Source organism: Syngnathus leptorhynchus, chromosome 5, assembly GCF_054491065.1.
Source record: "Syngnathus leptorhynchus isolate UIUO chromosome 5, UIUO_Slep, whole genome shotgun sequence".
Taxonomy (NCBI): domain Eukaryota; kingdom Metazoa; phylum Chordata; class Actinopteri; order Syngnathiformes; family Syngnathidae; genus Syngnathus; species Syngnathus leptorhynchus.
This window is the reverse complement of record NC_141199.1, coordinates 15,706,552-15,719,274: the sequence shown is the minus strand read 5'-3', so window position 1 is coordinate 15,719,274 and position 12,723 is coordinate 15,706,552. Positions and strand designations below refer to the sequence as shown.

The following is a 12,723-nucleotide window of genomic DNA, read 5'->3' as shown; positions in this document are numbered from 1 at the left end:
ATTTTCACAGTTCGTTCAGGTATTTGTTTTCAGGCGAACCAACTCGGGGGGCCCCACTACTGCAAGGCCCCCGCTCCCTGGCCCGACTCTCCCACTCGTCTAGCTATAACAAAGTCAATATTACAAAGAGGTAACACATGTCGAGGTATGCTCCGGGCCCGCCGCGCCGCTGTGATCCAGCCATCGGGACACACACACACGCATACACACACAGCGACTAAGCAACACCCTGTAAAAAATAAAAAAATAAAATAGGCCTACCTCCGTGCCCCTTTTTTGGGTGATTTTTGCGGTTAAAAATGTAATTCTGGCTCTTACGTGTGTGTGTGTGTGTGTCACATGTGCGAGTGCAAAGTACTTGTTGGTACATTTGGAGTGTGTGTGTGTGAGTGAGGGTCAGTTTGTTTTGTTTTTCCCCTTACTTCAGCACATCTGAGAGAGCTTTTCTGGAACTCCTGAGCCCTGTCTAAACAAAGATGGCCCAAAGTGAGGCGTGCAAGGGGTAGGCTGCAAGTGCGACTGTGTGTGTGTGTGTTTGTGATTCTTCAAGCAACCTGGGACCTGAAGGGCCTTGTGAAGAAAAAAAAGAAAAAACAAGCGAGAAAGAGGAGGGGGGTAGGAAACCGAGCCCCTGAGAAAAGCAGCTGGAAACACGGAGACTTGTGGTCTTTTTTTTTTTTTTCTTGCCAACTCCTCTTCATCCCTTCATACCATCACCTCGCTCGTCCTCTTCCTCCCATCCTCCCCTGGCCCAGCTGCACTCACATGTGTACCCCCCCCCCTCCCTCGCCGACCACCGTTCCTCCCACCCCGAGTCAATGCCACTGCCAAGGCGAGGCAAAGCGTCACAGCTGCGAACACTTTACAAGGCGGCCCGCGCAAAAAGGCACGACATTCATTAGCAAGGCGGCTTTAGGATGCGGTGAAACGTTAACACGCAATTGACCAGAGTGGGGAAAGTAAGCGGAAGCGGAGAATTGACGATTCTCACCATCTGGCCTTCGTCACAATTTTTTCCATCGCCAATAACCGCTAACCTTTTGAATGATTTGTTTATCGGCACGTTAGCTCGTAAGCTAGGTCATACGTTAGCACGATATTAGCATGACTCGGGAACGGTGTCTAGCCGCTCCTCTATCTTGTGAACTTTGTAAGGCTGATAAAAAAAAAAAAAAACACCCAGATGGACTTTTCCTTTTTGCGCACCGTCTCCCTTACACACACTGAGCAGACACGCACACACTTGCTTTTTGGGAGTGACAGAGTGTTTTTTGTCGCGGAGCCAGCCGCCATGTAGCCACTGGTTGGGCCTCACCTTCCCTCCCTCCTATCTTCCCTTCATCACTTTCTTTGGGATTGTTGTAAAACATGGAAAGTCGACGCTGGCCTCACACCTGAACACGATGCTGGCGGAGGTAAATGAGCTTAAAGATGTTTGCGTTGTTTTCGTTGCCTTTTTTTGTACGTGAATACTTTGAAAGCAAATCTGCCGCTTCAAGATGCCGCATGCTGACTCGGGGAGGAATTCTTGTGTGTGTTGTGTTTATGTGTGTGTGTGCGTGTTTGCACTAGCAGGAATGTGGGAGTGTGCGAGTTTGTAATCGCACCCTGCAGGCGACTGTGACGAGTTTTAGCGATGGTGACCTCCTGTCGCAATCACACTGGAACTGTGTGTGTGCGTGTTGGTCACGAATAATCCTTTGACTCATACTATGTGTGTGCGTGTTCCTTTGACTCATATTGTCTTATTGCATTTAAGTATGTTGCGAAATTGGAAAACTTCCTAGCTGGAGTTTGCTAAATGTCTTCTGGGTAAAATGTAAACAAGCGATATGGCTGATGTGTGATTATCTGCCTTTGTTTGGGAATAGATAGTTGGATTGACAGCAGTCAGGGTCAATGGCAATACAAATAGAAATCAACCGACGGAGGCGGCTGTTTTTCTATTAAGGCTGAAATGTTTTGAAAAATAATCTAATTGCATCCTGTCTATATTGCGATTTAATAAAGAAGATTTTTTTTCAGGGTCCTATTTTGAAAAAATAATTTAAAAAATATATTTTTAATTATTTAAAAATAAAAATGTAATTGTTTTTCAAAAAATGATTTTTTTTTCTGTGCCTTTGTTATGTCAACTTTTCATGTTTCACTGACCACACCTTTTCAATTAGAATCAGTTTTTGAGCTGATTGGGATCACAGGATCATCGTTTCTTTCAGAGATGATCAGCTCTTTGCCGACTCGGATCAGATGAGAGCAGAATCGCTCAAATTCGACCCGATCATTGCTATGCGTGTACCCGCTTTAGTAACAATTATTGTTAGACAGCTAAATATTCCTATGATACGTAGTGACACATGACTCATAGTTTGTCAGAGCTCGTTAGTTAAAAGTGTGCCGAGCAAACTGGTTGCTTCCATGTATGGGCCTCCAAGTGAAGGAAGGAAGGAAGGAAGGAGTGCACATGAATACACAAAAACACATGCATCCATCTCCCTTGCCAATCCACCGGGGACTCACGGCCCATTTGGTTGCCATTAGCATAGCTCTGGCCCGTCGTGGCCCGTGTCAGAGCCCAGATGCGCAGCTGCACACAGGACAGGGGACCTCTGCCTCAACGACTGGCAGCCGCTTTGGGCTCCAAAGCAGAACTGACGGGGGCGACAGGCCTTTTTGCACGCTGGGGATTGAATGGACAAGCTGCCCCCCCACCCCCTACACTGCTATCGTTTTCATCCGTCACAGAATTTCATCTGTATTTGTTTAGTTCGCACCGCATTGCTATTTACAGTCAGATTCTAATCAAAGCGGTGCACGGAACTCCAACGCCAAGGCCAAACAATCCTAATTTGGATCCGTCCAAAAATATAAATCCATCAATATCAATCTCGGCGCTATCGCAAAAAAGTCAAGCGGAAATAAAAACGAAGCAGCAATTAGCTTTAGCATTTCCTTCTGTGCTTCCTCGTATGTTATGACTGCACTCCAACTACAAAGCTTTTCTTTCTGCGTCTTGTGTTCTTTGTCACCTGGTTCCAATATGGACACTGTGCGGTCCTGACGTCTCAATCCGAGGCCAGGGCCCGTCTTTATGACATGCAACGCCGCCGCCGCCACGCCTTCCCCCGGCGCACATTGGTTGCACATTGCTGTCAGGAAATTGGCTCCGTTTTCAGCAGCTAAAGCTCACGGATGAGATAACACCGAGACGAGCGGACGAGACGCTCCCGGTGTTGTACGACGGACGGGCAAACACGAGGAGCGCACATGGCACGCACACGGGGTTTTCATTTACGAGCCCGGCTTTGCTTAACGCGCCCGACAAGAATTGCGGTCTGTGGCGACGTGTTGAACACGGGTAAAGGGATTCCATTAAAGCGGGAAGGAACAGTACTCGGGCCATCTGTGGGGATTTGCCGAGATGGCGGTAGAGAGAAAACAAAACAAAAACAAAAAAAGACGACTGCCGAGCGTTTCAGACATTAAAAGCGACAGCGCGGTAGTGCAGCTGAACAGGATGCTTGTTATTAGTCAAAGATCAGCATCGCTTCTGTGGTCTCATTGTGTCTCGGCTGACGTCTGATTCCTGCTCGGGCTCGCTCGCATGTGTCGCCGTTGGTCCCGGGCCACGGGCTCTGTTTACAAAGCGTATCCGAGCCAAGAGCCCAGCCTGGAACCATCTTGTCGGAAGGTTACAATGCTTCCACCCATCTGTCGTGCTAACGTTGGTCACGGCGAGGACAGCCCGTCGCCGGTCGTGAGTGTTTACGAGTTGGCCGGGATGGGAGCTGCTGGCCGAGCGAAACAGCCATGAAACATCAAGCCTGCAGCTAAACATTATCCCAAAAATGAGACACACACTTGAGTCAGATAAGGTCTGAGAATGACGCCGAGTGAGTCAAGTTGTTGACTGCGACAAGTAATCCGCAGCTGCGAGACCCCTGACACGTTGCTTTGGTTCGCTACGTCATGATTTGAAGCGGGGAAACAATGGAAATGGCAAAAAAAACATTCTAGTAAACGGTACCTAAATTAAATTGTGACAAGTACCACAACAAAGTGGTAAACCCACCTGAGCCAACCTGTACTATTGTGACCGGTACCTTTAAGGTAGCCAGTAGAAGAGGTCGGTTACTTTGGCGTCCTTTGCAATAGAAAGTGAAAAACACCGATTTGGCAGAAAGTTCTGTTAAGCCTCACACACAGACCCCCTCATCTCCTGTCCTGTCCTTTATCCCACGTTCGTCCGCTTATTGCGAGCCAAAGAGGAAACCCTGGCCAGACACTAACACGGTGACTAATGCTGCGTTTCTGCTCTGGCCTCAGATAACACAACCCCCCCCCCCCAAACCTTCTGTGACAAATATGTGCGAGGGGAGTAGTGGGATCCGAGCCCGGTACTCGTCCCTGACCAAAGGCGGGCCAGGTTAGAACTTGGGCCAAGCGCAAAGCAGACCCAGGCGGTCGTTTGCAAGGAGACTCGTACGACGGGTGGGGTGTGTGTGTGTGTGTGTGTGTGTGTGTGTGTGTGTGTGTGTGTGTGGGGGGGGGCCGTGTTTACTCTTTTGTCTCTCTTGTTTCGTCCGTTAAAGCAAACACAGATGTTTCCGATGGCCGCGTTGGACGCATCTACACGCTGGCTTCCTTATTAAGAGCCTTGTAATCAATTTGTATTCTTTCAACTTCTTCCTCTGTCATTCTTTACTGGTGAAGCCTTTAACATCTCTTTCTGGCTCAAAGTCGAAATCAATCTAAAAAACAAGAACGTAACTCCCCTCCCCCCCCCCACCCAACCTCAATGCTTGATTCTTCCCTTAGTTCCTCTTACTACTTTAATGCGTCTTTACACCACGGTCTGCTTAATGGCCCAGATATGAGCGCTTACTGCTAGCCGGCGTAATAATTAGAGGGGCGCCTCGCCTTGTCACAGCGGAAGCCCCGCAAGATAGTGCCACGCTCTAATTGCCGTATTAGACGCCCCTTAACTATCTCGTCAGCTGTCAGACGCTAGCTGGGCTCGTAAACAGCCGAGGTGCGTTTGATATTTCTATTTGTTTGTTTGCATCTGCCGCTGTTGCTACTGTTAGGCCCCGCCGCACGTGAAGCTCATTTGCAAAAGGGGGCATCAATCTTCTCACGGCGGATGGATGTCAACTCAACGTTTTCTTACTGAAGTCGAGAAAAAGTTCCCAATTTATCATCCATCCATCCATCTTGCATCCATCCATCCATAATTGTACAATATCAGTCAGATCCTAAAAGGGAGTTGATGTTATTTGAGGAGAACGCAAAAGTCCATAAAAATGCTGAACAATGACGGATGTCGATCCTCCTCCTTCACTCTCATCGACCGTTCCATTTCGGGACATTGTGAAATGCCGATTATCAGATGGTGCGGACTACGACCCCGCCACCGTTGACATGCGAGTCGCATGAGTCAGACGGCGGCGGACTGTAAATTCATAAAGATTGTGATAAGCCAGAGTCACTTAGCAAAGCGGCCAGATTCTGCTGACTCAAAGAAAACACAGCAGCTGCATCGTCACCGTTGACGTCGCAATGTTTGTCACATCGAGCCGCGTTGCAGCAGATGTTTTCCGGCTAGTCATTAGAGAGCAAACGCTCGCTCGCACTTAACCCCTCGCCGCTGAGAGCTTTCAACGCAAGTGCACCTCCAGCGGGGTAATTGAGCCTCCATCCAAACAATTTCTCATAATAATGTGGATTTCCTTCTGCCCCCTGCAGGCCATTCGCTGCACGCTGGTCAACTGCACGTGCGAGTGCTTCCAGCCGGGCAAGATTCACCTGCGCACATGTGACCACTGCAAACATGGCTGGGTGGCTCACGGTAAGGAACCTTTTTTTTTATTATTATTGAAAATTTCATTTTAAACTGTAAAAGGTCAAAATATACTTTGATCCGACTCATTTCATTTTTTTTTACTCGGAAATATCCGAGGTAACTCCGCGGCCACCCCTGAGGGAAAAACGTCTTAACACCGCCACTGTATAGAAGGCAATTTTACCCGAAAAATATGTTTTGAGCTTTAACATTCTTATTTGTTATAAGATGTGTTCAAGTCAAATGTAAAAATAACTATAAAACACAACTCTTCTTTCTTCTAGTAAGCTTTGCTTGTGCATTTTGGATAGCCCAAAAGCCGCACCTTAGCACTTCTTCCACGCAGGTGTAATAAAACAAAAACAAAGAACCCAAAAAGTACAAAGAGAAAAAGGCGTGGAAGAAAGCCGGATAAAAGAAAACACCTGTTTGGCTCTCCGTAGCGGGCCGAGGGGCTCTCTGGGTGAATCAACACAAGGACCTGGGCGAATATTTCCCAGACTCTCCCCGTGAAGTGTCAGGCGTCCCTCCCCCCCCCCCACCCCACCCCGATCCGTCTCCCCCATCGCCCTCCCTCAACTTTTCATTTCATGTCAGCATTGGCAGCCACTCTGACAAGCACTTCTTCATTTTTTATTACGTTCGTGTCTGGCGGCGAGGCGTTGTCAGGCGAGGCCCAAGTCCCGGGATCAGAGAAAGCGAGACCGGGCCAGGTGTCACCCAGACTGGCGAGGAGGGGGGGAGAGAGGGGGCGAGGTTGAGGAAGAAACAAGGAGAGGAAAGTAAGAAGTTGAGTGAGGTCGCGGTATTGCTTGGAATTTGTTTTCTCCGATTTACGCCTGTCAGGCTACGTGCGCTCGAACCTTGTAGCAATTTGCTTGCCCTTCTTCCCTCAAGGCAAAAGCAACATAATGCAGCTAGAATGACATTTTTCGCTTCTGCCAAGTTCTTTTCCTTTGGCCCCATTTTTTTTTTGCTCGACACTGCTAATATTGTTCAAAAATATTCCACAAATGTATAAACAATATTCTCGCCCCATTTGCGGTTCAATAAATAAGACTCGCCTGGCAAGTGGAGGAGATAACTCCTGATGCCGAAGTCAATTATTCTTATTTTTTTTCAGCCCTGGACAAGCTGAGCACGCAGCACCTGTACCACCCGACGCAGGTGGAGATTGTGCAGTCCAACGTGGTGTTCGACATCAGCAGCCTGATGTTGTACGGCACGCAGGCGGTGCCGGTGCGACTCAAGATCCTGCTGGACCGTCTCTTCTCCGTGCTCAAGCAGGAGGAGGTGCTGCACATCCTACACGGACTGGGCTGGACCCTGAGGGACTACGTGCGTGGCTACATACTACAGGTCAGACCCGGTCCGCCGAAACCAGGGGGGAAGCGCTACTTTTGTCTAAATAAAGCTCCTCGACATAGTTCCTTAGCAGTCAGATGCAATAAGATGGTGCCAAAGCACTACTTGAAATAAAGCAAGCTGCCACAAGATTTGATCAAATGCTTGCATAGTTTATGCTAAGTAAATTCATCAAACATACAATGAAAAATGAGAAATAATATTGCATATTTTATATTTTCATATTAACAATTTTTTTAAAGGTGCATCTCTCTCTCTAAAAACCAAAAAGCTGCCCCTTGAGATGAAGCTCTTCTCAGCTCAGTGCCAAAGCATGGCTGCATTGTATTTTATCGATATATTTGTATTCACAGGTTGCAATTTTAAACCATTTTCTTGAAACTGTCCACAAAAAAGTGGATCGTGGCACTTATTTCAGGCAATAATCATAGGCCACTTCCACACTTTCATTTTGTTCCCCTTAGCGGGTATGTGCAAAGAGGGACAGAAACAGTTTAAAAAATAATAATAATAATAATAAGAGAAAAATGTCACACCAGCAACCTACATCTATCTCCCCTCCTTCTTCCTCTGTAATTGCACCAAAGGGTTCTGGTGCTGAAACCCAAAGTGTTCCTGCATGAATTAGTGTGCAGCCAGCGGACGGACATGTGCAGATGCTTTTCTTACTGTGCGTGTGTGTGTGTGTGTGTGTGTGTGTGTGTGTGTGTGTGTGTGTGTGTGTGTGTGTGTATGTGTGTGTATGTTGTGTTCACATGTGCTTATCTGTATGCAAGTGTGGTGTAATATTCCAGTATAAGTGGAACAGCATGGCAGGAGTGAATTTGAAGGGTGGGGGTCTTATTGGAGGCGTGCGTGTGTGTGTGTGTGTGTGTGTGTGTGTGTGTGTGCGTGCGTGCGTGTGTGTGTGTGTGTGTGAGGGGAGGTCACAGTGTTTGCACGGAAACGGCTTCTGTGACTTAAAACACTTGCAGATCCAACATTTATTCTTCCAACTATAATATCAAGGGCTGTTCCTGATATTTTGACTTCCATTTATCTAAATCAGGGAAACAGATATTTGTATGTATCTATAATAATAATTAAAAAAATAATTAAAACAATAATTTTGTTTAGTTATGTATCAACTTTTATTGATTTAATTTGTACTGTATTAGCAGTACATAGCCATTGCACTTACTTTGAAAAGCGATGAATACAAAGTGATCAGTTTACAATCATCGATGTTTTTTTTTTTTTAATGAAACAGGCTTCTAACCACCTAGTCCAGTTTTTAACATTGTAATAACGTCTAGCGACGGTTCCCTTATTGTTCAGCAGCACCGACATATAACGACGATGTGACTCTGAGACGCAATCGTAATTATTATTAGCAGCGCCAGCGCCGCCGCCGGAATGAACTCACATTGTTGTCGGCTAAGTAATAGCACGTGCCACCGCGGCCTTTTAGCCGCTAATTTAGTGAAGGAATTAAGCCTGCAGCGGAACAAAAAGTAAACAGACAGACGGAGGGACGGGGGCGTGACTAAATATGCGTACACTCGCCAATTTACCTTTGTAATAGGCTGCTCATAGTGCAGAAGTTAATCAATAGCGTTAACGACTCCGCTGGATGGAAGTTTGATTCGAAAAGGGGAGGAATTACACGTGGCATCAATAACCATTAAAATAAATGATTGGCTTTTTTTTTTTGCCCTTTAGTTTGCTTTTGTTCACTCACGTCCGTACTGTCTTTGCTTGGACACGAGTCGGGTATCATAAGTCTGAAGTATATTCTTTTTATCTATTCTATCTTTTTATCTGTAAGATCTATCTATCGGATTATCTAGAGTATTTAACTATAGGATCTCGACTCAGTATCGACTGTATCAATCATCTATCTATCTATCATCTCTATCATTGAGTATCAAGTATTGAGTCCCTATCTAGTATCGAGTACCAATCTAGTATATAGTATCTATCTAGTATCGAGTGTCTATCTAGAATCTAGTATCGAGTATCTACCTAGTATTGAGTGTCTATCTAGTAACGAGTATCGATCTAGTATCAAGTCTCTAGCTAGTATTGATTATCGAGTACCCAACTAGTATCTAGTATAAAGTATAAATCTGGTATCTATCTAGTATCTAGTAGTATCTACTTCTAGTATCGAGTGTCTATCTAGTATCTATCTCGTATCGGGTAGCTAGCTAGTATCGAGTGCCTAACCATCTCTTCATCCATCCATCCATCTTGTCGGCTCATTGAGCTCGTCTGAATGGCCCCGCATGCATTTTTGGAGCTTTTCCCCGCAGTTGTGATGAGTGGAAAATGGTGCGTGTAATGTCTTGTTTATGCTTTTTTTTTTTTTTTATACACATTTGCATATGTCAGCGAGAGCTTCCCAGCAGTTCAAACCAGGACAACCTGGGATGGTTGCCTTTCACTTTGGCACCACGACGCTCCATCCCTCGACCCTTCATCCTTGTCATCCTACTGTCATGCTTCGTTTTCACGGGCCAACATTCAGCCTCCCCCCCTCCCCCATTCGGCTAAGGCCACAGCCTGTCGCCGCTCCCTCCACCGTTGGCCGCACACAGATGGAAATGTCATCAGCGCTCCCCCTCCACTCCTTCTCCCACACTCTCTATTATGTCTTCCTTTTCCTAATCCCTCACCCGATGAAAAATCAGTTGCGCGGGAGGAAGGGAGGCGAATCCGAGGAGAGGAGCCGGCGAGCGGGCTCGGGTCCCAGCCTTTTCCTGAGCGACATTCCCAGTAATGTTCTGTCCTTGTAGAACATTGGGCTGCCTCCGCTTTTTATGAGATGCGGTTTTCCTGACTCCACACAGCTTCCAAGAGACCCAGATGGAACCGCTAACAACTCCCAGCACTACACACACACACACACACACACATCCAGTCCTAACCCTAATTGCGCACACACCCAGCGGAATGCTAACTATCAGGCGCGCACGGCCGCAGAATCACTTCGAGCCGCCAAGACTCACTGCCGCATGCCTTCGCATGAGGGTGTCTACTAACCATTAACTTACACAATCTTAAAAAAAAAAAGTTGTACATGCGTAGCAACATGAATGCGGTTGATGTAATTACACGCATTGGCGCTGTCACGGAAAACCAGACGCTGCTCTTTCAGAGAAAAGGAACTGAGCCTCTTGATGATCATATAGATATGGAACGATTTCCTAAAAATCGAAAAAAATCTCAATTGGGCCTGGCTAATCAAATCTTTGGACAGATGTCTTGAGAGGAAGAAAGGACATCACAAGTTGCTCACCTAAAACTTCCATTTTAGCCCCCCCCCCCCCCTTGTTCACGACATCATCCCCGCCCCTCCTGTTCCCCTGTTTTTTGTTATCACTGCTTAATGCCTCACCCCGGCCGGCCGAGAGATGGATGGGAGAGAGCGAGAGTCCTCTTAAGGTGGAAACTCTTTTGTTCATATGGTTATGATTTGGGCGGGAAGGTCAGGCTGTAGTTTTTGCTGGAAGGCTTGCACGCTTTGTTAGCCACGTGACGGCCTGCCAGTGCTTCATCAAGGTGATTCTTCCCACACGCAGACGGTTTGTGTGTTCAGTGCGTTGATTTACAAGTAAGACCAGAAAAAAAAAAAAAGAATTTGAGATAAGCCGCAAGTCGTTACCAAAAAAACAAACAGCCGGTGTGCCGACACGGTAATATCAGAAAGACGGAATCTTACCGGTCACTTTTCTCACAACTCGCAAATCCGCGACTAGAGCTCCTTACATAAAAAAAAAAAAAGAAAAAAGCTGCCGCACGCCAAATCCTCAGCGCCACGCTATCCCAAATCTGAGCCCCAAATGAATTCAAGCTGGAGCACGGAGGTTACGAGCAGGTTAGATGGTATGCAGGAATTTGCGGAATAATTCCCCTGATATTGGATTCGGGGCAATCGGACCGTAAAGTCAGCGAGGCCTGGCGAAGTCAACACGCGGAATGGGCTGCCTCTGCCAACGCCTGAACCAATTCTAATTTGGATCAACACCAAACTGAAGGTGAATCCATATTCTTGAAACAAATAAATGAGATTACAAGACAATTCGTTTGTGGTCTCCAAGCAGGTCAGTGAAATCCTATTGCGGGTCCCGGAAGGCAAAAAGCGTGCAGGAATGCGCCGGCTGCAAACACAAAAGCGGCTATCATCTTAAAGGATCGGTCACTGATGTTATTCACGTTCACGTTAAGCGTCAAACTCTCCAATTTCCAGTTTCGGGACCATCCATCATATCTGGCAAACGGAACAGGAAATGGAGGCGCGAGATTCAAAGTTGGCTGAGGGACAAGTCAGACATGTTATTTCAAATGGATTCAGCTCGTCCAATTTTCCCGTCACTCACATTTCCCGTAGCGGATTGGCTCGTTTTAGTTGGGAGCCATCGTGTGTGATTTTTTTTTTTTTTTTTTTTAAGCCAAAACTAAAAAGTCCCAGAATTTAACTGACGACACAAATTACGGTGGGTGCGTTCGGAGACACTTGGGAAGACACCCGGAGACACTTAAGTAATTAAAAAATCCATTAAACGGGCGCATTACACGCTTTTTGCATATTTCACACGCGTGTCCAAGATAAGGCGGGTGCTCGGATTTCAAGCTTGTGAATATTTGATGGCGAAATGTACAGCGCAAAGTGTGGATGAATTCATCTGTTTAACATACAAATTGATGACATCACCTGTCATGGAAACCAGAACTGATCATCCACCATTTTTACAAGCTTTATTATTATTGCACAAGGCTAAAGAATTTTAAACCAAATTCACCTCCTTGTATCCAAATTCAGGGACTCTTTCCGTCCCGTCTCTCAAAGACGCCCTAATTGAAAATCCGCTATTTACCTCACAGAAACTCGGATATAATTACCGCCTCAAAGAAAATTCCTTAAGCTGTAATATCCTGTGCCGCAAACTGGAAATGGCTCCTGAAATCCGGCGGTGGCTTTTTTTTTTTTTTTTTTCCTCCCCGGGATCCGAGGAAATTGAATTTTACTTCAAGGTCAGCGACACTAATGACGACACGCGGGGGCACGGGTCCGGCTGCACGGCGGGGTATCGATCCGCACGAGAGGTTCTGGCCCTACATTGATTGTCGCACGGAATTGTTGGGGAGTGTGGCAGAAATTCACCGCCGTGGTTTTTTTTTCCTGACGTGATTCGGGACCCACGGGAATTGGGTTAGCACTAAATTATATAAAACAGCGCGGAAGTGGAGTAGCGGTCTGGTGCGAGAACTGAACCTTCATAATCAATCAATAAATAAATAAAATGATAAATAATAATAGAAAAATAATAATAACAAATAACATTTTAGCATGGGTTCTCAAAAGAATTTGAGCGATTTGGATAAGGGAACATTTGGAAAATAATGCCCAGGTGAGCAAGGACAATTTATTTTGATATATTTGAGACTAAAAATACAAAGAATTACAAGGAAATATAATGTATATCAGAAAAAAATTATTTTACTGGAAGAAGTTAAATCTTTATAAGCATAAA

The 12,723-nt window shown here is 46.1% G+C and overlaps 2 protein-coding genes across 12 annotated transcripts in view; one reads left to right on the top strand and one right to left on the bottom strand.

The window, feature by feature from the left end:
- The window catches only part of cntln (centlein, centrosomal protein), a 226,198-nt gene that overhangs the window by 129,005 nt on the left and 84,470 nt on the right, over positions 1-12,723 (bottom strand). The window lies entirely within an intron of this gene.
- The window catches only part of bnc2 (basonuclin zinc finger protein 2), a 106,756-nt gene that overhangs the window by 67,718 nt on the left and 26,315 nt on the right, over positions 1-12,723 (top strand). For all 3 annotated transcript variants that reach the window (XM_085911197.1, XM_085911198.1, XM_085911199.1), the window contains exons 3-4: positions 5,746-5,848; positions 6,966-7,201. In XM_085911197.1, coding sequence (XP_085767323.1) covers positions 5,746-5,848; positions 6,966-7,201 — 339 coding nt within the window. The remainder of the gene's footprint in view (positions 1-5,745; positions 5,849-6,965; positions 7,202-12,723) is intronic.